Here is a 26,922-nt window from a genome sequence, read left to right as displayed (position 1 = left end):
GGGCGGAAGACCGGTGCGGGAGCGGCACCGACTTTTTGTTCATAAGACCAGATGGATCCTGCGGACATAGCTGCAGAATCAGAGAATCCAACCCTGGAAGTTTAAATATTTAATAATAATAATCTTTATTAGTATCACAAGTACGCTTGCATTAACACTGCAATGAAGTTAATGTGAAAATCCCCTTGTCGCCACACTCCGGCGCCTGTTCGGGTACACTGAGGGAGAATTCAGTATGTCAAATTCACCTAAAAGCACGTCTTTCAGGACTTGTAGGAAGAAAATGGAGCACCCAGAGAAAACCCATGTTGACATGGGGATAAGGTGCAGATTCCACACAAAAGTTCAACATTTACCAAAGGAGGAGGTGTATTAAGAGTGCTGCCATTCATTTCAGTTCTATGTTGACTGTTGCATGCAATTCAGAGGAGCCATGGTTACACCATCAACAAAGTAATTTACAAGAACATACTGAGAGAAAAATGGGGGGGGGGGGAAGTTTTAATGAGGCTGAGTGCATGCGTTTGGGTCAGGTGAGGATTGAAATCCTGGGAAAACACACCGTGCTGGATGCAGCCCGGCGGAGAATCCTGCTCAGGGCCTTTGGGAATCCAGCTAAACCAGTTTTGGCTTGGGTTTAGGGCCTAGATAGGATTTCTTTGGGTTTGCCTCTTACTCTAAGAATGTTACTGTAGACTGTCATTCATAAACACTGTTCTTGTTTATTTACAAAAATATATCTGCATCTCAGTAACCCTACACCAGGTTGTACTTCTGCTTCCCTCCAGATATCAGTCTCGTAGTCATCTCACTTTGCAATGTGAAACAGTTGAATATTCGGAGACAATGGATACCATAAGATCCTCTCAGAGCTCCAGAGAGGCCCAGGCCACTTCCAGCTTTTGAGGCCGCGAGCCATCAGAAGAAAATGAAGATTCATGAAAAAAAAGGGCACCAACAAAGAGTGAGACATAGTTTTAATTTTTTTTTGACAAATGTTTTCCTAGCCTTTTTCTATGCAAAGGCACTAATTATTGAGGAAAAATCTAGTTTTTGTGCAATGTCACAGTTGATATTAAGCATGGCAACATCATTCAAATGCTCCTGTCACATTGTTGAACGGTGATAGTTCTTCATCTGCTTCAACACATTGAAAGTTCATACATCTGAAGCTACTGATACTAGCAAACTGACAAAAATACACAATGCAATTGTGACATTAGGAAACACTCCAGAGAGTCCAAGTTTGAGTATTTCTTGAAGCAATTCCTTTGGCTTGCAATCCAGAGACGAGTGTTTTAATGAAAGCCATATGACCACTAGATGAGTCATTGAGCAACTCACCGTATGTTGAAGCTGCACTTCAGGCTTCTGGACAGATCTGGAAGCTTCCTTCATTAGAAACTAGCCAGTACCTCCAGAATAGCTGTGGTAAACTGGGCTCTGCGCAGTGGTGGGGTTTGGACTCAAGAGCAACGAAGTTCAGAACACAGAGTCTTTTCAGACAATCCCATACAGGAGGAGGAACATAAAGCGGGCAAGAGAGGAGGAATGTGATGCAGGCAATATGCCACAAGCTGTGCACATTGCTGCTAGGGAGTCCTAAGGTTGACATAGATGCCACCAGTCCACCATCTAAAAACCACAAGCAAAAGCCATTTCTGTTCCTCTCTCATCAATATTACTATCACACACCAGTCTGCAAACAACCAAGTCTCTCGTCACAGCCCTTCATTGCTCAGCATCAATTCATGTCTTCCCATTCATCATCACACATCAGAAATAGCCAATTTGAGCCAGAAAGCAAGGATGGAAAGACAGGAAAGTGGGACATAAAAATAATATTTATGTGGCTCACAAATGAAAAAGATACACACGCTGTGGCACTCTGTCCTGCTAACCTGCAGTGGCAGGAGTTTCCAGTGGAAGATGCTCTATATGGGAGTCCTCCTCTTCGCCATTCGGGACCTGGCGTGGAAGATGTGAGTGCAGTAGTCCCATGCAAGGGGCTGGTTTAGCTAACTGGGCTAAATCGCTGGCTTTTAAAGCAGACCAAGCAGGCTAGCAGCACGGTTCGATTCCCGTACCAGCCTCCCCGGACAGGCGCCGGAACATGGCAACTAGGGGCTTTTCACAGTAACTTCATTGAAGCCTACTCGTGACAATAAGCGATTTTCATTTCATTTCATTTCAATGTATTTTCTGTAGCCTTGAAAAGTGCATGTTTACATAGGGGGACAGAGGTTGCAACTCTGATTTGATTATTTGAAGGAGCGCTTTCGCAAATTATCGTTACACTTCAGTTCCACGCTGCTGATCTTTGGCCACCCGATGTGGAGGTTCAATTTAAGGTGATTCATAATGTGTGAGACATTGATGAATCGCAACATATTATTATCATGTTTGAGGCTATTCTTCCAAAGGCAAAGGCATCATTGCAAAAGACTGCGATGTAAGAACAGAAACATATTGATACACACTCCTCCAGTTTCTTTGCGAGTGTGCACTGTTTGGTTGGAATGTCTGCCAGTACACTGGACACTTTCTGTTACTATGTCCGAAGCAGCCTGCTCATCAACAGCTCAAGAGGTAAAGCATCTGTGTCCAACTGAGCAGAGATTGGAATACCTTGTCCCCTCCAACACAGACTATACACTGGTGTCCTTATCTCCACCATCTGTTCCTGCTCACTTGAGCATGAACTGCCAACCATCGTCCTTCCTGGTCCCACTAAACTGAGCTGGGGGCATGGTCTGCGGTGTTTTGTGATGGTGCACCCCAAGAGGGAGTGACTTCCTCTGAGGAGTCAATGCCAGCAGCGTCACCTGATGTGGCACATTTGAAGGGCCTGTGGGCGATAAAGGGCATAAATGATAACTATCAATGTTGGCAAATTTGATGTCATCATTATGCCGACTATCTTATTTAATTCACTGATGAAATCAAGACTTGAGTGAGTGTTGTACATCATGGGGCTACAAGAGTTTTAATTTTGCCACCAGGTTGCTGGGGAGCCTCAGCTCCCCAAATCCGACAAACAGGCATTCTGGGATTCCACTTATTTCTAGTGCTTTCACCTTGCATATGGTAATTGTGAGATACGGAATGGGTCTATCTCAGGTTTGCACTTTCCCTCATTATCAGTGCTCTTGTTCCCTGTAATGAGTGAAGAAGGGAACTGTGAGTGAGAGTGATGGTATGTGTTGAATGAAAGTATGGAAAGTATTTGCTGAGGGTGACTATGAGGGTGACAGTGAAGGCTAGTGGGAGACAAACAGGTGGGGATCTGAGGAAGTGTGCATATAGAGAAGGATGAGTGTATTTCCATGGTAAGTATGGTCAGGGATTGATATGCAGAAGCAGGTTTGAGATGGTTGAGTAAGGAGGTTAATGTGATACACTCAGGATGAAATTTAATGCACTGTTGATCTCACGTTTTCTGCTCTGCTTGGGTCTTTGAATTTCTTTCCAATGTATCCATGAATATCACACCGCACTTCTGCTGGAGACCACCTCCACCACCACCAACCATGCCATCTTTTCTCCATCACCCTGGCTCCTCATAACACCCAGCACCCAGAAGCACATCCAGGGAGACATCACTCAACATCCAGGGAGGCCTTGGACCTTGCCCTCCTTGACTCCATTCTCCTAATTTCTTCTCTTTGGCTCCTAAATCCAAACTCATTCAAATTGCACGTTTAGAGTGTCCCTTTGAATCCTAAAGTTGAAGATGTGCCATGGGAGACGTCATCACTCCCACTGACACTAATTGGTCTGGAAACCTGTGAGTGTCATGGCAATGCAGTGACTAAGTTAAAAATGCCACTGACAGACGCCCTGCACTGACTTCTGGCCTTTCCTCAAACCACTGAAGCACTTCGTCCCAGCCCCATGTGTGTCAAAAGTGGCTTTGAATCGTGTGAGTATAATAAGAGCCTGTTTCTACTACAGTGAGAGTGAGAATATCTCTTTTCATATCAGCATCAGCAATGGTTTTGTTTCCTTGTTTAACTTTCTCTTTTATACATTTGTGAAACTTTGCAGGAGTAATGGAATTTTTGGAAAGTAATAGCCACCCATTCTAAATATTTGATGACTGGGTATTTGTTTACACAACCTTTAAGTTACAAAGAATGGTAGAAGTCACAATGACACCTGTTTCTGACAAAGCATATGTATTTTTGTTGAAGTTACAATAACTTCATTGGACAGGCTAGTATTAAAAATGAATGAAAAGAGTAATGTGATATCATTGTTTTGTCTCACTTCATTCTCAGTTGCCTGATTCCTATTGTCCAATTCTGTGGAACAGGTTTTGTGGTGAACATCCTGTCACTGCAAAGTCACCTCCAGAATTCAACATGGATTCACTCTTCATGGAAAATCTTAAATTTCATCCTGAGTGTATCACATTAACCTCCTCACTCAACCATCTCAAACCTGCTTCTGCATATCAATCCCTAACCATACTTACCATGGAAATACATTCAATAAGGGGCTGGTTTAGCTCACTTGGCTAAATCGCTGGCTTTTAAAGCAGACCAAGCAAGCCAGCAGCACGGTTCGATTCCCGTACCAGCCTCCCTGGACAGGCGCCGGAATGTGGTGACTAGGGGCTTTTCACAGTAACTTCATTGAAGCCTACTCGTGACAATAAGCGATTTTCATTTTCAATCTTTGATTCCCCCACTCACCCCATCCTCACAGCCTGCCTACATCTCTTTGATGAGATGCTATCGGCCTTCATATTGACTGTGGCAAAGGTACTTTCACAGCATTTTTAGGTGGGTAGTTCCAGATCTTTGCATCAGGGGCAATGAAAGAATGGCGATATATGTCAAAGTCGAGATGGTGTGTGACCTTGGAGGGGAACATGGGTGTAATACTGCTCTCATCCATCCAGGTAGTGGAGATTATGTTTTGAGAGGTTCTGCCAAAGAAACCTTGGTGACATGCTGCAGTGATTCCTGTGGATAGTACACACAGCAGCCTCAGTATGCCCATGGTGGAGTGAGTGGATGTTTAAGGTGGTGGATACAATGACCATCAGGTGGGGTTATTTTTTCTGGATAGTGTCATGTCTCTTTAGTGTTGTTGCAATGAGCCCATCCAGACAAGTAGAGAATTTCTGGCTGAAACCTTGAAATGGTGAGAGAATCTGGGGAGTCAGAAGTTGAGCCACTCTTCACAGAATACTTAACCTCAGATCTACTATAACAACCATTAATCTGGCTAATCCAGCTAAGTTTCTTCACAATGGTAACCCAATGGTAGTAAATGGCATTGCATAGCGATGCTGGTGGCAGAGGTTAGGGGCAGCAGGGCAGTTACCATTTTAAAGTAGAATGGACAAGAGCACTTCCAAACCTAAAAATCCTAATTTCTATAATAATCTTTATTAGTGTCACAAGTAGGCTTACATTAACTCTACAATGAAGTTACTGTGAAAATCCTCTAGTCGCCACACTCCGGCGCCTGTTTGGGTACACAGAGTGAGAATTCAGAATGCTTAATTCACCGAACAAGCATGTCTTTCGGGACTGTAGGAGAAACCGGAGCACCCGGAGGAAACCCATGCAGACACGTGGAGAACGTGCAGACTTCGCACAGACAGTGACCCAAGCCGGGAATCGAACCCCAGTCCCTGGCGCTGTGAAACAATAGTGCTAACCACTAGGCTACCGTGCCACCTTTGAGCCAGTGGTGACAGAGACCTACTTTACCCTTTCTTTCCCTGGATGAAGCCATACTAATAAAAGGCCCAAAGACACTTGGTGCAGAGACACAATTCATAGAATTTACAGTGACGAAGGAGGCCATTCGGCCCATCGAGTCTGCACCGGCTCTTGGAAAGAGCACCCTTCCCAAGGTCAACACGTCCACCCTATCCCCATAACCTAGTAACCCCACCCAACACTAAGGGCAATTTTGGACACTAAGGGCAATTTATCGTGGCCAATCCACCTAACCTGCACATCTTTGGACTGTGGGAGGAAACCGGAGCACCCGGAGGAACCCCACGCACACATGGGGAGGATGTGCAGACTCCGCACAGGCAGTGACCCAAGCCGGAATCGAACCTGGGACCCTGGAACTGTGAAGCAATTGTGCTATCCACAATGCTACCGTGCTGCCCTTCCTCCTTTTCTGTCTCCAGAAAAGATGACGTCAATTGTCTGAAGTTAAAAGTATAAAAATAAAGACTTTATGATGCAATTAACTGTGCATGATGTGAAATCCATTCTTTTACCAAAAGTCTCATAATATGTATAAAGATGAAACAAAATATTGCAAGTATGATGACTAATGTGAGGAACTCACAGCATCATTGCAGAATGGTTTTAGATTCATGGTAAATGTGACCATGCTCATTCATTAAAGTAAATACTACCCACATTTCTCACACAAGACACTGCCCCTTCAAGGCTCAGGCCTTCATACCATACCCAACATACCGCTCTCAAACTCCAATAACAGCTTCCAGCCCCTACACTACCTCCTGTTTTCCAGACCTCAGCATCAATCCTCAACCCTATTTTCACCATTTAGTCCCGACCCCTTCCCAAACACCCGTTCCACCCTTTCGATTGACCAGTGCCCATTAAGAAGACCCATTCTTATCTATCCCCATCCCCACTACCCAGTCCCTCCCATAAGAACATATAGAAGAAGAATTAGGCCATTTGGCCCATTGGGTCTGCTCTACCATTCAATCATGGCTGCTATGTTTCTCATCCCTCTTCCCCTGCCTTCTCCCAAAATCTCTGATCCCCTTATTGGTCAAGATTGCTAGATTTGTGCTTGAGATGCAGATACCTACAGGGCTTCAGACCAAGAGCTGGAAGGTGGAATTAGACAGAATAGTTATTTCTTAGAACACAAAGACAGCACGGTGACGCAGTGGTTAGACCTGCTGCCTCACAGCACCAGGGACCTAGGTTCAATTCAGGCCCTGGGGTGACTGTCTGTGCCGAGTTTGCATTTCTCCTTGTGTTTGCATGGGTTTCCTCCGGGTGCTCCAGTTTCCTCCCACAGTCCAAAGATCTGCAGGTTAGGTGGATTGGCCATGCTAGATTTACCCTTAGTGTCCATATGGTTAGGTGGGGTTACGGAGATAGGGTTGGTACAGACCCGATGGGTCGAATGACTTCCTTCTGCACTGTAGAGATTCTATGATTCTATAAGAACTAGGAGCAGGAGGAGGCAATTTAGCCTCTCAAGCCTGCTCCACCGTTCAATACGGCTCATCTCATCATGGCCAAATCTCTACCATCCTGCCCGTTCTCCATAACCCTTCAACCCATGGCTTGTTAAAGATCTGTCCAACTCTTCCTTAAATTTACTCACTGCTCCAATCCACCGTACTCTGGGGTAGCGAATTCCTTTGGGAGAAGTAGTTTCTCCTCAACTCTGTTTTAAATTTGCTATTCCGCATTCTTTTTTCATTCTTCTTTTAAAATTTAGAGTACCCAATTCATTTTTTCAAATTATGGGGCAATTTAGCATGGCTAATCCACCTACCCTGCACATCTTTTAGGTTGTGGGGGAGAAACCCACGCAGACTCGGGGAGAATGTGCAAACTCCACAATGACAGTGACCCAGAGCCAAATCGAACCTGGGACCTCGGCGCTGTGAGGTAGCAGTACTAGGCACTGCGCCACCGTGCTGTTTATCTATCTTGTATTCTGAGACTATGACCCCTCGTTCTGCAATGCCCCACAAGAGGAAGCATCAGCTCCAAGTATACTTTACCCATACCTTTTGTCAGCTTGTACCTCAATTTGATCTCCCCTCATTCTTCTAAACTCTGGAGAGTATAGGCCTAAACTGCTCAATCTCTATTCATAAGACAAACCCTAATTTTTGGAATCAACCCAGTGAACCTCCTCTGAACTGCCTCCAATGCCACTACATCTTTCCTCAAATAAGGGGGCCAAAACTGCGCACAATACTCCAGGTGTGGTCTCACCAATGCCTTGTATAGTTGCAACAACACTTCCTTACATTTATACTCTATTACTTTCTTTGGCTATAAATGCAAACATTCCATTCGCTTTCTTTATAATCTGCTGCACCGACTGTACCTATATGCTAATTTACTGTGGCTCATGCACAAAGACACCCAGATCCCTCTGCATCGGAGCACCTCAAAGTCTCTCCCCATTTAGATAATAAGTTGTATTTTCAAAATGGATGACCTCACAACAATCCACATTAAACTCCATCTGCCACTTATCTAACCTATCTATATCCATTTGTAAGGTTCTTACTTCCTCATTACAACTTACTGTCCCACTTATTTTAGTGACATCTGCATATTTGGCAATAGAACCTTCTATCCCTGTATCTGAGTCATTAATATAGATTATAAATTGTTGGGGCCCAAGGACTGAATCCTGTGGCACCCCACTAGTTACAACGAGATCATCAAATGACTGATTTAGCCCAGCTCTCTGTCTTCTGTCCATCAACCAGTCTTCTGTCCAAGCTAATAAATTACCCCTAATCCCATGTGATCTAATCTTGCATATTAACCTTCTGTGCATCACCTTATAAAACGCCTTCTGGAAGTCCAGATACACTACATCTACAGGATCCCCATTATCCACTTGGCTTGTTACATCTTCGAAGAACTCTAGTAAATTAGTCAAACAGGATTTACCCGTCATAAAATCATGCTGACTCTGATGAGTTGCATTTTGACTTTCAAAACTGCCCCGATATTACTTCCTTAATAATTGATTTTACCAATTTTCCAACAACAGATGTCAAACTAACTGGTCTGTACTTTACTCCATTCTGCCTCCCTCCCATTTTGAAGGGTGGTGCATTAGCATTTTTCACAATCTGCCTGTATCTGCCTGGTTCTGACCACCACAACCCAAAGATGTACAGGGTTGGTCATGCTAAATTGCCCCTTAATTGGAAAAAAATAATTGGATACTTTAAATTTTTTAAAAATAGCATTTTTCCAATCCACTGGAACCTATCTCCACTGCCACTTCCTTTAACACCCTAGGAGGTAGGCCATAAGGCCCTGGACTTATCTGCCCAATCCCAATAGTCTGTTGAGTATTGTTTCCTTATTGATGCTGATTGTTCTAAGTTCCACCCTTTCTATTACCTCTGAATTACCCTTTCCTTCCAGGATGGTACTGGTGTCCTCCAACATGAAACCTGGGGCAAAATATTGATTTTGCATGTCCGCCTATTCTGTGTACCCACTATTAACTCTCCAGTTTCATCGTCCAGACCAACATTCAGTTTAATGACTCTTCTCTTTCATGCACTTATAGAAGCTTTTGCTATCCTTTTTGATATTTTGTGCTAGCTTTCTTTTGTAATTTACCTTAGTTCTTGTTATTACTTCTTTCGTAACCCTTTGTTTAAAGTTTCCCAATATTCCAGCCTGCCACTGGCCTTTGCAACATGGTATACCTTAGATCTTGCCTTTATATCATCCTTAACCTCTTTGCTTAGTCATGGATGTTTTTCACCCCTCTTACCGTTTTTCTTCCTCTCTGGAATATAAGTTAGTTGTTAAACAGCTGCCACTGCTCATCAGCTGACCTACCTTTTAACCTTCCTGCCCACTCTACTCGGGCCAAATCTGTCCTTATGCCTATGTAATTTCCTTTGTTTAATTCCAGAATGATAGTGTGGGACTCCACTTTCTCACCCCGAAACTGAATTTTGAATTTGATCACTATTCCACAGAGGATCCATAACTACAAGGTCATCTATTAATCCCTCCTCATTACAGAATACCAAATCTACAGTAGCCTGCTCCCTGGTTGGTTCCACAACATAATGTTCCAAGAAACAATCTCTAATACATTCAATAAACTATCCTTCGAGCTCACCCGTGCCAATTTGATTAATGCAGTCTATGTGCATATTAAAATCACTCATGATTATTTTTGTACCTTTTTTACAAGCCCTTGTATTTCCTAGTTTATACTGTGCCCCACTGTGGAACTACTGTTTGGGGACCTATAGATTACTCCTACCAGGGACTTTTTCCCTTTCCACATCTTGATCTCCAGTGCTTATATCATTTTTCATTATAGCACTGACCCCTTTCTTCACCAGCAAAGCAACACCACCTCCTATTCCTTTTAATCTCTCTTTCCGAAATATTGAGTACCCTTGAATATTCAATTCCCTAACCTGGTCTCCTTGTAGCCATGTCTTAGTAATCGCTACCAAATCATACCATTTTGACTCTGTTTATGCCGTTAACTCATTCATTTTGTTCTGAATGCTTCACGCATTTCGATACAAAGCTTTTAAATTTGTTTTATTGTCAAATTTCCCTATTCTTTTGTAATTCCTTGTTGCAAAAAGACATTCACCCGTTCTGTCCCTCACCTTTATTTTTTGATAACCATCTGCCACATCCTAATGTGCACTCCTACCTCCTCCTTTTATTTTAGTTTTCTAATTTGCCCTGCAACTGAACCCCCCCCCCCCCCCCCACCTCTCCTATTCAGTTTAAAGGCCAATCTACAGCCCCAATCCAGAGACCCACTGCAGATGGTGAAATTTGAATTCAATAAAGAAGTCTAGTGATGACGTGAAACCATCATCATAAAAACTCATTTGGTTCACTCGTGACATTTAGGAAAAGAAATCTGCTGTTCTTACCTGGTCTGGCCTACTCTGGTGACTCCAGACCTACAGCAACGTAATTGACCTCTTAAGTGCCCCTCAGGGGCAATGAGGGATGGGCAGTAAATGCTGGCACAGCCTGCCGCGCCCATGTCCTATGAACCTTTAAAAAATTTTTAAGAGTACCCAATTTTTTTTCCAATTAAGGGCCAATTTAGTGTGGCCAATTAGCCACCTACCCTGCACATCCTTTTGGGTTGTGGGGGAGAAACCCACGCAGACTCGGGGAGAATGTGCAAACTCCACAATGACAGTGACCCAGAGCTAAATCGAACCCGAATCCTCGTCTCCGTGATCCCGGGTTACTGTGTGGAGTTTGCATATTCTCCCAGTGCCTGCATTGGTCTCACCCCCACAACCCAAAAATGCTAACCACGGCGCCACTGTGCTGCACCCATGTCCTGTGATAAAATATTAAGAAATTCAGCAGGACTCCGGTCCCAGCATGATTCTGGTGAAGATCGTCCTATCGGACCAGCTCCCTCCTTCCCCAGTACTGCCAATGTCCCAGGAATTCTAGCCCATTTCTCCCACATCATGCCTTCCCCTCTCTAATCTTATTGACCCCATCCCCATTAGCCAGTGCTAGTCTGTACCACCCACCCTGGCATCCCCATTAGCCAGCGCCAGTCTGTACCACCCACCCTGGCATCCCCATTAGCCAGCGCCAGTCTGTACCTCCCACCCTGGCATCCCCATTAGCCAGTGCCAGTCTGCACCACCCACCCTGGCATCTCCATTAGCCAGTGCCAGTTTGTACCTCCAACCCTGGCATCCCCATTAGCCAGAGCCAGTCTGTACCACCCACCCTGGCATCCCCATTAGCCAGCGCCAGTCTGTACCACCCACCCTGGCATCCCCATTAGCCAGTGCCAGTCTGTACCACCCACCCTGGCATCCCCATTAGTCAGCGCCAGTCTGTACCATCCACCCTGGCATCCCCATTAGCCAGTGCCAGTCTGTACCACCCACCCTGGCATCCCCATTAGCCAGCGCCAGTCTGTACCTCCCACCCTGGCATCCCCATTAGCCAGAGCCAGTCTGTACCTCCCACCCTGGCATCCCCATTAGCCAGCGCCAGTCTGTACCTCCCACCCTGGCATCCCCATTAGCCAGCGCCAGTCTGTACCTCCCACCCTGGCTCGGATGGCTGCCGCTGACACGGATCTGGAGTTCCAGCGGGAGCTCTGGCTTTGCTGCTGGATGTCGATGGGGATGGCGGTGTGAGCTCTGCACTGGCCGCCCGGCTCTCTGTAAAACGCCACGTTGGGCATCCTCTTGGTGCAGCTCTCGGCGCTGTGCCCGGGACTCTTGAAGCCGGAGCTGATGTCCAGAACCTGCACCTCGTGTCGGTGCGGAGCCAGCGGGTAAAGGTCGTCCGGAGCGGACGAGTCCGGGATCCAGCGGGCGAACGCAGCATTATCCTGCTCCTGGAAACTGGTGAAGAAATGCCGGTCCTCGGGCCCCCTCACATAGGGAATGACAGTCTGACCCAGGAGCGGCGCCGGCCGGGCCAGGCTGACAGCGGAAGCCATGGCGGCGGCTTCACCTTCAGCTTGCCCTGTGCAAAGCTCCGGATCGGGCAGGGAGAGAGCCAAGAGCGAGGCTCCGAGCTGCTCTGCTCCCCTCTGGCCGGAGCCCAGGAAGAGAGTCCGGCACCGGGGCCAAGAGCCGCGTCCTGTCGCTGCTCGGCAACCGAGATCATAGAGGCCGGAGCCGAGATCATAAAGGAGCCGGGATCACAGAGGAATCAGCCTCCAGCCCGCACAAGCAAGCTGAAGGAGAAAGTATAAAGGGCAGTGTCTCCAGGGTAACAGGCAGCACCAGAGGAACCTGAACCATCAGAGACAACACTCTCCCTCTGAGGATCTCTCCACATATCTCAATCCTCAGGCACCGCCACTTTGCCAATTTCCCCACTTCTAATCTCGGCGTGCTCACACGAACTGCTTACCTTTGCTTTGCACTGGCTGCCATTAGGCAACTGAGCCATGTGGGGCGGACAGCAGCTGCCAAGGGTTGCTTGGTAGCACCATGGTGCATGGTACAGATCAATAAAATATCTGGATAAATTACATTAAATGGTTGCAGTCAGTTGGAGATGGGAGCTGAAGCAATGTTGTTTGCCTCTCTGAAATCCAATTTTGGTAGACATGGAAATCTGGGTATTTTAGGGCATGTTTCTCAGTCTGGAAGCAGTTTCTGCTTTCATCCAGCTAAACCTAGACAACCTTCTGGCTTGAGTTGATAATTGGCAAGCAATATTGATGTTCAATGATGTTACCGTTGTTGAATCCCCCATCATCAATATCCTGGGGGTTACTGTTGACCATAAACTTAACTGGATCAGTAGCTCACCTCCTCACTTCCCAAACTCTGTCCACCTACAAGTTAGAAGTTAGGGGTGTGATGGAATACTTCCCACTGCCCTGCATGAATGCAGCTCTAAACATACCCACAGGGCGCGATTCTCCGCTCCCCACGCCGGATGGGAGAATTGCAGGAGGGCCCCCCGACTAATTTAATGGCACCCTCCACGATTCTCCCACCCCCTGCTCGGAAGAACCGCCGCTCGCCGTTTTTCACGGCGACCGGCAATTCTCCAACCCGGATGGGATGAGCGGCCTGCCGTTCGCGACCGTTTCACGATGGCGGCAACCACACCTGGTCGCTGCCATCGTGAAATCGCCATGAGATGCCCGTTTTGGGGCTTGTAGGGGGCCTGGTGGGGAATGAGCACCACAACTGTGCTCGAGAGGGGAGTCTCAATCGGACGCACTATTTCACCTCCGCCGCCCCGCAAGATCAAGCCGCCACATCTTGCGGGGCGGCTGAGGGGAAGACGGCCACCGCGCATGCGCGGGTTCGAGCTGTCAGCCGTCGTGATGTCAGCCACGCATGCGCGGATTAGAGCCGGCCAACCTGCGCATGCGCGGCTAACGTCACATGGGGCCGCTGTCGCGTCACTCTCGGCGCGCCGCCCAGCGGCCGAGAGTTACAGAGCGCCGCTCCTAGCCCCACCGGGAGGGGAGAATAGGGGGCGAGGAGCAGCCTCCGAGGCCGTCGTGAACTCGGCCGAGTTCACGACGGCCCTCCCGATTTTTCCCGGGAGCAGAGAATTCCGCCCAAAATGTTTGGCAACTTCCAGGGCAAAGTATCTCAGAATCTTAGAATCTGCGGCACGGAGACAAGCCCTTCGGTCCAAACTTGTCCATGCCAACCAAAAAGCCCATACAAGTTTACCCCATTTGGCCCATATTCCTCTCAACCATTCCTACTTTCTCCAGATTAATAACATCTTTCCTTTAGCAAGGCAACCAAAATTGAACACAATACTCCAGGTGCGGCCTCATCAATGTCCTGTACAACTGCAACATAACTTCCCAGCTTCTATACTCAATGCCCTGACTGATGAAGGCCAGCATGCCAAACATGTTCTTCATTGCCCTGTGGACCTGTGACCCCACCTTTAGGGAACTGTACCTGAACTCCGAGGCCCCTTTGTTCCACAATGCTCCCTCAGGTTCTACCATTCAACGTGAAAATCCTACCTTGATTTGACTTTCCGAAATGCAACACCTCACACTTATCTGTATTGAATTCCATTTGTTATTTCCCGGCCCACTTCCCCAGCTGATCAAGATCCTGCTGCAATTTTTGATAACTGTCCTCACTGTCCACAATACCACCTATTTTAGTGTCATCTGCAAACTTACTGATCACGCCTTGTACTTTATCATCCAAATCATTGATAAAAATAACAAACAGCAATGAGTCCAGCACTGCATCCTAAAGTACACCACTGGTCACAGGCCTCCAGTCCAACAAACATCTTTCCAACATTACCCTCTTCTTCCGACCATTAAGCCAATTGTATGTCCAATTTGCAAGCTCTCCCTGGATTCCATGTGATCTAACCTTCCAGAGCAGCCTACCATGTGGAACTTTATCAAAGGCCTTACTGAAGTCCATATAGACTACATCTACCGCCCTGCCCTCATCAACCTTCCTGATCACTTCATCAAAGAAGTCTAACAAATTTGTAAGGCATGATCTCCCTTGCACAAAGCAGTGCTGACTACTCCTAATCAAACGCTGTCTTTCTAAATTCCTCTTCAGTAACTTACATATGTGGTGGATAAATTACTCGAAAGTAAGCTTTCTTCCTTCTCCCTACTGAATAAGACAAATTGCATAATCCTGAAATCACCTGTGCCACTACTCACTCCAAACTCATCTTAGACCTGTTCCCCTGATCATGTTCCCACCAGATACATGTCAACCAATAAGTGTGATCATGTTGATCGAGTAACTTACCCACCACAGATGTTAGGCTTACCGGTCTATAATTCCCAGATGATTTTTCTTTGCAGCCCTTTTTAAATAAGGGCACAACATTTGCTACCCTCCAGTCTTCTGTCACCTGTGGCTAATGATGATGCAAATATCTCAGCCAGGGCTCCCGCAATTTCTTCTCCAGACTCAAGCAGTGTTCTTGGATATACCTGGTCAGGGCGAGGCGATTTATCCAATTTTATACATTTTAATATATCCATCACCTCCTCTACTGTAATGCGAACTGTCCCCAATATATCGCCACTATCCGTCCCTGGTTCCCAAGTCTTCATCTCTTTCTCCACGGTAAACACAGAGGAGAAATGTTCATTGAGAACCTCACCATTTCCTGTGGTCCCTCACATATGTGTCCACTTTGGTTTAGTTATTCTTTTCCTTTAAAATACTTAAAGAATCCCTTTGGATTCACCTTAATCCTCTCGACCAAAGCTACCTCATGCCCCCTTTTAACCTCCTAATTTCCTTCTTGAGTATACTCCTGTATCCCTGTACACCTCCAGGGAATCCCTTGATTCCAGCTGCTTGTACATGAGCCATGCCTCCTTTACCCTGGCCAAAACCTCAATATGTTTTGTTATCCAGTGTTCCCTACTACTTCCAGCCTTGCCCTTCACCCTAACAGGAACATATAGACCCTGACCTCTAGTTATTTCACTTTTAAAGGCCTACCACTTGCTGGAGGTCTCTTTGCCCTCAAACAAGCTACTTCAGTAAACCCTTGCAAGCTCCTGTCTAATTCCATCAAAATTTGCCTTGCCCCAATTTAGAACTTGCTCATGTGGACCAGTTTTGTTCCTTTCCATAACTATTTTAAAATTAATAGAACTATGGTCCCCTACCGTCACTTCAGTCACTTGCCCTGCCCTATTTCCCAAGAGTAGGTCAAGTTTTGCCCTTTCCCAAGTAGGACCCTCCACATACTGCCTGAGGAAACGTTCTTAAACACACTTAATAAATTCAGTCTCATCTAAGCCCTTAACACAATGGCAGTCCCAGTCTATGTTAGGAAAATTAAAATCCCCTACTGTGACAATCCTATTACTCTTGCAAGTCACCCCAATCTTCCTGCAAATTTGTTCTTCTAATTCCCATTGACTATTTGGGGATCAATAGTACAACCCCAATAAGGTCACCATCCCATTCTTATTTCTTAGTTGCACCCACAGAGCCTCGCTGGATGATCCCTTAGTTATTTCATCTCTGATTACTGCTGTGATGTTCCCCTTAATCAAAAATGCAACTCCCCCTCCTCTCTTTCCTCCACCGCTGTTCTGCCTAAAGCACCTGTACCCTGGAACATTAAGCTGCCAGTCCTGTCCCTCCCTTAGCCATGTTTCAGTTATGGCTATAATATCCCAGTCCCACATACTTATCCATGCCCTGAGTTCATCAGCCTTACCTGTCAGCCCTCTCGCATTGAAATAGATGCAATTTAATCTAACAGGTTTTCCCCGTTCTCTGCCGTGCTCCTGCCTATCAAGTCTATTCAGGTTGCCGTTGCTGAGTACTGCATCTCCCTTCAGCCCCTCATTTGTTTCCCTGCTGCTGAGGATCCCATCCTCCCCTGCCAGTCTAATTTAAACCCCCCCTTGTAGCACTCGCAAATCTGCCCCCCAGGATATTGGTTCCCCTTCAGTTCAGATGCAACCTACCCCTCTTAAACAGGTCATCTCTTCCACAGAAAAGATCCCAATGATCTAAGAATCTGAATCCCTGCCCCCTGCACCAATTATTCAGCCACGCATGCATCTGCCACTTGATTGGCATCTCCTTCAATATTTCACTCACTCCACCATTTGTGCATAGTAGCAGCAGCATGCATTATCTACAATATGTACTTCAGCAATTCGCCAAGGCTCCTTCCAAACCAGTGACCTCTATCAGCTAGAAGGACAAGGACAGCAGGCACATGGGAATATGTGTAACACTATCTTGTCTTGGAATCATATTGCCATTTCTTCACTGTTACAGGGCTGAAACCTGGAATCCCCCCCCCCCCCCCCCCCCCCTACAATACTGACACCAGACTGCAATGGGTTTGAGATGATGTTTCATCACCACCTTCTCAAGGGCCGTTGGGGATGAGAAATAAATGCTCACCTTTCCAGTAAGAGTCACATCCCATAAATTAATTTTTTAAATCAGCAGCTGTTGTCCCAAGTGCAAGCATTTTCTTATTGGCTACATGACACACAATTTCTTCAGGAAATTGGAAGAGCCTATTTTGGTTCATCAATTTTGATGTTTAGATATCTAAGTACACTACCATATGACTGGCTTAATCATGGACATAAACGCAAATGACTGCGTGCTGGAATCGGAAACAAAAACAGAAAATGCTGGACAAGCTCAGCAGGTCTGATGGCATCTGTGGAGTGAGAAGCGAGCTAACGTTTTCAATCTGGATGACTCATTGCCAAAGCTGGAGAGAACTGGAAATAGAATTAGATTTATACTGTTGTGGGGGAGGGACGTGAAGCAGTGGGGCTGGATAGAAAGCCAGTGGTAGGTGGAGAATAACAAAGATGTGGACAAAAAGACAAAGGGAATGTAAATGGTGTTGATCATGGCTAAGGAGGATGCGGAGAGTGGCACATTAAGAGATTAGAATGTGTTAATGGCAGAACAAAGGTAAGTGGTGTGTCAAAGGACAACTTGGAACAGATGACCTTAGTGGGGTGGGGTGGAGGAGCGGAGGTAATGGTGAGGGAAAAACATTGATGAAAAAATGAAAATAAATTAATAGAAATAAAAATGGGGTGAAGGTGGAGGAGAGAGTTCACAGTCTGAAGTTGTTGAACTCAGAGTTAAGTCTGGATGGCTGTAACATGTCTAATCAGAAGATGAGGCCCTGTTCCTCCAGTTGCGTTGGGTTTCACTGGTATATTTCAGCAGACCAATTACAGACAAGTGGACATGAGAGCAGGATGGTGAGTTTCACAGGAAGATCTGGATCCAGCTTGTGGACAGACTGAAGGTCCCCATGCTCATAAAATTCTCCCTTGAGCATCGTAACTGTCTTGCCGCTCTATCTGTTGATAGCAAATCAAACTGTATCTGTAGCTTTTTCCTGCTCGCAAGTAACTCTGGGGCAGGGGCCAGCGAGTACTGGTGGTCCACCTCCAGGGTGGAGTCCACCAGCCTCTGCCGCTCCACCCTCGCAGACCTTTCCACGTGAGCCTTGTACAAAATTATTTCCCCTCTAATGATCTTAAGGGCTTCCCACAGCACAGAAGGCGAGATAGACTCACTGTTATTGAATTTGATATACTTCTCAACAGCGGAGGATAAACGCCATTTTTGTCTGCCAACAATGCCGTATCTAACCTTCATGGCAGGCATTGGTAGGGACCTGACTGTAAGGCCAAAACCAGGGCGGCATGGTAGCACAGTGGTTAGCACTGTTGTTTCACAGCGGCAGTGTCCCAGATTCGATTCCCGGGCAGGAGTCACTGTGCGGACTCTGAACGCTCTCCCTGTGTCTGCGTGGGTTGCCTTTGGGCCCTCTGATTTCCTCCTTCAAGTTCCGAAAGACGTGCTTGTTTGGTGTACTGGACATTCTGAATTCTTCCTCTATGTACCCAAACAGGCGCGGGAATATGGCGACTAGGGGCTTTTCACAGTGACTTCATTGCAGTGTTAATGTAAGCCTACTTGTGACAACAATAAAGATTGCTAATATTATAAAGTATGGAGCACGGTCGATATTACAATCGCCGGAAACCCTGCCTTTTGCACCAAGGAAGGAGAGACTTTCCTTCAATCCGTGAGTAGATCTGGTGGGCATGGGAAAAAAATTAAAATCTTTTTCCTTTGGTTGTAAAAAATGTCACGGATCAGGCCTGTCATAACATACACCAGTATATCATGGTGCAGACACATACTGATGGACATACACTGGGTCCAATCAACATGTACAAACACCGCAGCCAATCACCAGTTAGAATACACACACTATAAAGGCAGAGGGCAACACGGTTCCCGTTCATTCTGGATGCTGCCTCTGAGTGTAACAAGAACTCATCCAGCCCAGCACAGACTCACACCACGTGCTGAGAGATTCAACTGGTTCGGACAGGCTTAGGTCTCTAGTTTAAACTAGCATCGTTTAAACCCGCAGTTCTCGTATGTCGATTAGTTAATAGTTAGTTAATAAAATAGAGTTGAACCTTCCTCAGTGTTGGTGGTATATGTTCACCTCACAAGCCTACACTATCCAACACTTCATGGTACCAGTAGTTAAAGGATGTTAGTACTTCTGAGACCTACCTACCAGTGATCAGCCTTCCACCAGTCTCACGCCATCCCACAGAATGGACTCCGTTCGCCCGCCGCTGCCCCTCCGCATTGCCGGGAACCTGGGCTCGAATTGGAAAATTTTTAAACAGCGCTTCCAGCTGTACCTCAATGCCACGGACCTGGAAGCTGCCTCGGACACATGGAAGATTGCTCTCTTCCTCTCCACAGCCGGGGACCATGCTCTCCACATCTTCAACTCACTCACCTTCGCTGAGGGGGAGGACAAATTGAAGTTCAAAACAGTCCTCTTAAAGTTTGACAGCCACTGCGAGGTCGAGGTAAACGAGAGCTTTGAGAGATACATGTTTCAACAGCGAATTCAGGGTAAGGACGAGCCTTTCCAGTCCTTCATTACCCACCTCCGTGTCCTTGCACAGTCCTGCAACTACGGGTCCACCTCTGACTCCATGATCCGTGACCAGATAGCTTTTGGTGTCCAATTTGAGCCCCTGCGCCAGCAGCTACTAAAAGTGAAGCAGCTCACCCTGTCCACGGCCATTGAGACCTGTTTGCTCCATGAACACGCCTCCACGCGCTACTCCCGCATCCAGGCCGCTGAAACGGCGCGGCAAGCTCCCTACGAAGCAGAACGGGTCCAAATAACAAAATCTTTCCAGGGTCTGGATCTGGACGACGGCGGCCATTTCGTGTGCTTTTGGCGGACTCCCGCGCTGACACGCAACGAACGTGGTGATGTCGCGGACTGTTTTGCGCAGGCGCGCACCTCACTGGATCACCCCGTGCTTGCGCGGTGGCGCAACAAACGTGCCGACGCACCGGCGTGCGGCAACTTTCGCTCTGCCCACTTAAAGCGGCAATGTCCCGCGAAGACCCGACGCTGCCTGCAGTGTGGCAAACTCGGCCACTATGCTACTATGTGCAGGTCCTCCCTGCCTGCTGCTTTTAGGCGGTCCACCCAGCCCCGCAGAGACGTCAGGGCCATTCAGCCTGCCATCAACAAACCTGCTCCAGATCTCTCTTCCGACTTTGCCTGCGATGACCCACAGGCCACATTCCAAGTTGGCATCATAACCACGAACAGGATGTCTCCCAAGTGTGGCACCAAACCCGTCCACATTCACAGCATCGACCCGGATGATGAGTGGTGTGCCACCCTTACGGTCAACCAGAGTTTGTCGCCCACCTCAGAGAATGAACCTATGAACTCTGCAAATAAGTGGACTTTCTGAGCTATTTTTTCCATCCTTGTTAAATTCGTTCTCCAGTGGTTTGTAAATAGCATCGTTTTTTGTTCAAGTTCCTGCATATTTATCATCTGCACCAGGCACCTTCCTTTGTACATAGCCTTGTTTCCTGTATATAGATTTGTACATATGTCTTCGCACCTCACACTTAGTTAGGCACATTCTTCACTCACCCACACTATTTATTATCACATATTCACATCAACATTTTTTTAAAAGGGGGGAGGATGTCATAACATACACCAGTATATCATGGTGCAGACATACTGATGGACACACACAGGGACCAATCAACATGCACAAACACCGCAGCCAATCACCAGTTAGAATGCACACACTATAAAGGCAGAGGGCACCACGGTTCCCGCTCATTCTGGGTGCTGCCTCTGAGTGTAACAAGAACTCATCCAGCCCAGCACAGACTCACACCACGTGCTGAGAGATTCAACTGGTTCGGACAGGCTTAGGTCTCTAGTTTAAACTAGCATCGTTTAAACCCGCAGTTCTCGTATGTCGATTAGTTAATAGTTAGTTAATAAAATAGAGTTGAACCTTCCTGAGTGTTGGTGGTATATGTTCACCTCTCAAGCCTACACTATCCAACACTTCAGCCCCCCCCCCCCCCCCCCCCATCTGTTCCATAAAAATCAATAACACCTTTGCCATCCAGAAGGAGCCAGCGATTTGGGCCTGGATCAATCCATTCTCAGATCCTGAACACAGTTTAAGTTCCCCCCAGAATTAGCTGAAGTGAGTTGAAGTCAGGAACAGAGGCCAGAAACTTGTTAACAAAACCCATATCATCCCAATTTGGCGCATAATATTAAGCAGGACCACTAAGGTGCTCAACAATGACCCACTAACAATCGTATATCTACCATTAGGATCCGCAAAGATCCTAGCAGCTGATAATTGAACCCTTTAATTGATCAGAATTTCTGCCCTCCGTGCCTTACCATCGAAACTCATGGGAAATACTTGACTTACCCATCCCTTCCGCAACCTGGTCCCTTCCCCACGAATGGGTCTCCTGCAGAACACCACACGGTGCTCAAACCTTTCAGATGCGCAGATACCCTAGTCATTTTCATTGTGCTATTCAACCCCCTTACATTCCAGGTGACCAATCGAATTGGGGGCCTCCCCCCCCCGGCCCCCCCTCAATCCGGATTCAGCCATTTCCACCAAGAGGGGCCATCGAACAATTACTTAGAGAGTACAGACACCAGGCCCAACCAAGATGGCTGCCAAACACAATAACAAGATAAAACAAAGAAGAACCAGTATACACACAGCAAAGAATCAAACCTAACCCCCAAAATCTTACTCCTTCTAACCCTAACCCCAAACCTAACAAAAATACTGAGCTCATCATCCAAATCTAAACTAAGATAATGAGCTCAGCTACCCATCCCCCCCCCCCCCCCCCCCCCCCCCAATTCTGCTCCCATTAACTAGCTAACAATTCAGCCAGCAGGGCGGCCCTGCCCAGTCAAAAAAAATATTGACAACAGGAAAAAAGTAGAACAAACCCCTTGCAACCACGAATTCCAACAGGAAGTCAAAATTTATCCACAACAATTATAACACCAAGAACAAAACCCGATACCTTGAGCCTCTCAACCAAAACTGACCTTTGAAACTATCAACTCACCCAAAAACAAAGAAATATAAACATACAGTAAAAAACTCAACCACTTCCTACACTCACCTATTACCCCGAACATCCAAATAATATACATAAACACCGAGCCCATGCTTTTTTTACAAATGCCTCTGTGTCCACTGGCAGATCAAAAAATAGTTTTTAGATTCAAAAGTTACTCTGAGCCTCATAGGGTACATCATCCCAAATCAAACTCCCTTCCAAGATAGTGCAGCCTTAACTTTCTTCCTCACCAGCTCCGTCCCAATGTCTTGACACATCCTGATGATGTGACCTTCCCATTTATAATCACAATTATGTTTGGCCCATCTCAGGACCCATTCCTTCTTTTGAAAATTGTTGTAGAAAATCTGGCAGCCAATTTGCACACATACTGTGGAGACTGTGGAACTTACAATCACATCTGCGGTGTTTCACCAGGACGGGGCTTCTGCCAGTGTGTCCGGTGCACTCAATCCAATTCAGGAGAAGATGTGAATCCAACCTTCCCCACCATCTTTCCAAACATCTTTGAAAAGTATTCTGTGGGAGTTTGGCCTTCCATTCCCTCTAACAACCCCATGATTCTGATGTTCTACCTCCTAGATCGATTCTCCAGATTGTCCACTTGGCCATCCATGGTTTATGCACCTCAGGCAACCGTAACATCTCAGCTTCCAGAGACGCAATCTGGTCACTGTGTTTCGTGAGAGCCTCCTCCACTCCCTTTAAAGTGACACCATGTGCCTTTACCGACTTGTTGGTCTTTTCCTGCGCTGACCAAATGAGAGCCAGGGCCTTCTCTATCAACTGTTTCTGCTTCTCAAATTCAGTTGCCAAGATGCCAGTAAGCTCCTCGGCCATTAGTAGAGTGGAAGGAGCCACTGCACCACCCTCCACCATTTCTCCACAGAAGAGCCATGAGAAGCCTCTGACTCTGTTGACAAATTTTCATCTTCAGACTTCTTTAACTTGGTTCTTCTGGGCATGTCCCTAATGTGGGCACCTTATAAGGGCATCGAGTGGGTGGAATTTCAAACATAATTACCCCAAAAACGTGGTGAAAAGGACCGACAATATCGTACTCTGGCAAGAGCTATCTTGTGTACATCCTTCCTCAACATACTGCCACCTGAAGTCTGCCCATGTTGACAGTGAGCTCCCAAGGTTTGAAAAGTGGTCCACATTATCCATTTCAGATTTTGATAACCAGGGGTAGTACTTTGTGACAGAGATAGGTTGGTGGAGGCCCTCTGTCTTAGCGATGTTTAGTGTGAGGTCCATGATCTTGCTTACTTGGGTGAAGGTGTTGGCGATTGTTTGGAGCTCGACATCTGAGTGTGTGCAGATGCAAATATCAGCTGTATATTATAATGCAATGACAGAGGATGGGATGACATTGGACCTGTAGGTGGCGAAGATTGAACAGGTTTCCGTTTGTTCTATAGTTTAGCTTCATTCCAGCGGGGAATTTGCTGAGGCTGAGATGGAGCATTGCAGCAATGAGTATCAAGAAGAGTGTTGATGAAATGGCACACATTTGCTTGACACTAGTCCAAATGCTGTGGTGGATTAATTGGTTAGGATCATGGCTTTCATGTCACCCTGGAGCCGGCAAAGGTTGGTGATAAATGTTTGGAGGCAGGCAAAACAGAGGAGGACGTTCCATAATCCTGGAGGGAGAAAGTGATTAATAATAATCGCTTATTGTCACAAGTAGGCTTCAATGAAGTTACTGTGAAAAGCCCCAAGTCACCACATTCCGGCACCTGTTCAGGGAGGCCGGCAAGGCAATTTAATCTGCGCCGCTGGCCTTGTTCTGCATTACAAGCCAGCTGTTTAGCCCACTGTGCTAAACCAGCCCCTATGAAGTTACTGTGAAAAGCCCCTAAGCGCCACATTCCGGCGCCTGTTCGGGGAGGCTGGTACGGGAATTTAACCCTTGCTGCTCGCCTTGTTCTGCATAACAAGTCAGCTGTTTAGCCCACTGTGCTAAACCAGCCCCTGAAAGAGGGCTCTTGCTGCGGTGATCTTCCCTGTGGCCAACAGCAGGGAAATTTCTCGTTAGTTACTGGAGTTGGATGTCGCGTTTCTTAAATATAGTCATGATTATGACATTTCTGAGATCTCCAGGCATATCATTCTCCTTCCAGATAAGGGAAATGAGGTCATGTATTTGCGCCAATAGTGCTTCTCTGCTATGTTTTGGTGCTTGGATGAGGGTTCCGTCTACTCCTGAAACCTTGTTATTCTTTAGCTGTCAGATGGCCTTTTCCACTTCATGGACGGTTGGGATTGTGCTGAGGTGGTGGGTGGAGCTATGGGATGGAATCCAGGACACTCCCATTGTGGACAAAGTCTCTGTTGAGATCTTTCCAGCAGGTGCTGACTTTCTCTCTGTTCTTGATGAGGAAATCTCTATTCTTGGCCAGCAAAGGGGTGGGGCCTTGGATGCTTGGGGCATCGGTGGTCTTGACTGCGTTAAAGAAACCTTGAACTTCATGGTTGTCAGCAAACTGGTGGATCTCCTGCGCTTCCTCCGGCCACCATCTGTTCTTTAGGCCACGGGTTTTGTACTGGGCTTCAACGTTCAGGGGTCTGTAGAGCTAATTTCTTGCTCTCAAGTTGGGTTGCCGTTTCAGGTTCAGTTGTGACTTATCAGGTCCTGGGTCTCCTGATCTTTCTCATCGAACCAATCTTGGTGTTTCTTGTTCCCATGACCAAGCATCTCTTTGCAGGTGCTGATTATGGGAGCCTTGAGGGCAGACCAGGTGCTGTGGACACTCTGCATCTCTGGGTCACTAGGATTTGTCAGGTGGGTAGTGATGCACTGACTGAATAGGGCTCTCTTCTCAGGGTCTTTGAGTGCCTCAGCATGTATTTTCCAGCAGCACTGTTTCTGATGCCATTGCTGTTTTTGGGTTATATTGATATCGATCACTGAATGGATTATATGGTGGTCCATGCAGCATTCGCCAGCTCCTGTGATGGTGCGGGTAATACGCACATCATTGAGGTCCCTTGCTCGGATTATGAGGCAGATGAGCAGATATCAGTGCTTGGAGTGAGGGTGTTGCCATGAGGCCTTGTACTTGTCTATCTAATGGAATAAGGTAGTGGTTATGACAAAGCCGTGTTCTAGGCATTTTGTCAGGAGTGGGGTGTTGGATTTCCCCACCTGCTTCTGCCGATTACGCCTCCCCAAATATCTGTGTCCTTTCCAACTCCATATTGAAGGCACAAAGGAGGACCAGTTTGCCATCCGATTGGACTAGGAACAAGGATTGCTCGAGGCTGGAGTACGATTCCTCTTTGGACTCACCTGTAGCTTCCAGTATGCTCTGGTTTCCTCCCACAGTCCAAAAATGTGCAGGTTAGGTGGATTCACCATGCTAAATTGCCCTTAGTGTCCAAAAAGGTTGGGTTGAGTCGGGTTACTGGGTAACGGGGATAGGGTGGAGGTGTGGACTTAGGTACGGTGCTCTTTCCAAGGGCCGGTGCAGACTCAATAGGCCAAATGGCCTCCTTCTGCTCTGTGAATTCTATGATTCTATGAGTGCAGTAAAGGTTTACCAGGTTGATTCCAGGGATGGTGGGACTGTCATATGAGGAGAGACTAAGTCAGTTAGGATTATATTCATTGGAGTTTAGAAGAGTGAGAGGGGATCTAATAGAAACATACAAAAGTCTAACAGGATTAGACAGGGTAGATTCAGAAAGAATATTCCCGATGATGAGGGAGTCCAGAACTAGGGGTTATAGTTTGAGGTTAAAGGGTAAACTTTTAGGACTGAGGTGAGGAGAAATTTCTTCACCCAGAGAGTCGTGAATCTGTGGGATTTGCTACCACAGAAAGCAGTTGAGGCCAAAATGTTGTGTAATTTCAAGAAGGAATTAGATATAGCTCTTGGGGCTAAAGGGATCAAGGGATATGGGGGGAAGGCGGGATCAGGGTATTGAAATTGATGATCAGCCATGATCATAATGAATGGCGGATTAGGCTCGAAGGGCCAAATGGCCTCCTCCTGCTTCTATTTTCTATGTTACTATGTAAACCCCTCATAATCTTATACACCTCAATAATATCCCCTTTCAGCCTTCTCTTCTCTAAAGAAAACAATCCAAGATTATCCAGTCTCTCCTTATAGCACAGATGCTCCATCCCAGGCAACATCCTGGTGAATCGCATCTGTACCCCCTCCAGTGCAATCACCTCCTTCCTGTAATGAGGTGACCAGAACTGCACACAGTACTCCAGCTGTGGTGTAACCAACATTCCACACAGCTCCAACATAACCTCCTTACTCTTATATTCTATGCTGCAATCGATAAAGGCCTTCTTAACTATCCTATACACCTGCTCTGTCGCCTTCAGGGATCTGTGAACAAGTACCCCAAGATCCATCCGTTCTTCTGGGCTTTCTAATGTCCTGCCACTCATTACACACTCCCTTGTCTTGTTTCTTCTTCCAAAGTACATCACCTCGCATTTCTCAGAGTTAAATACCATCTGCCACTGCTCTGCCTATCTGACCAACCCATCTACATCTCCCTGTAACCAACGAGCCTCTTCTTCACCGTTAACCACCCTACTAATCTAGGAGTCATCGGCAAATTTACCTATCATTCCCCAATGTTCTTGTCTGTATCATTTATATATATAACAAACAACAAGGGGCCCAGCACTGATCACTGTGTATGCCGCTGGATACCAGCCTCCAGTTACTCATACAGCCTTCTAC

The 26,922-nt window shown here is 46.6% G+C and overlaps 1 protein-coding gene across 2 annotated transcripts in view; it reads right to left on the bottom strand.

The window, feature by feature from the left end:
* LOC119966284 (spermatogenesis-associated protein 48) overlaps positions 1-12,612 on the bottom strand; it is an 87,305-nt gene extending 74,693 nt beyond the window's left edge. For both annotated transcript variants that reach the window (XM_038797718.1, XM_038797720.1), the window contains exon 1: positions 11,805-12,612. In XM_038797718.1, the coding sequence (XP_038653646.1) occupies positions 11,805-12,210 (406 nt within the window). In that variant the 5' untranslated portion in view covers positions 12,211-12,612. The remainder of the gene's footprint in view (positions 1-11,804) is intronic.
* Positions 12,613-26,922: the final 14,310 nt, after the last annotated feature.

This window comes from Scyliorhinus canicula, chromosome 5 (genome assembly GCF_902713615.1).
Source record: "Scyliorhinus canicula chromosome 5, sScyCan1.1, whole genome shotgun sequence".
Classification (NCBI taxonomy): domain Eukaryota; kingdom Metazoa; phylum Chordata; class Chondrichthyes; order Carcharhiniformes; family Scyliorhinidae; genus Scyliorhinus; species Scyliorhinus canicula.
This window is presented reverse-complemented; position numbering and strand designations above follow the sequence as displayed.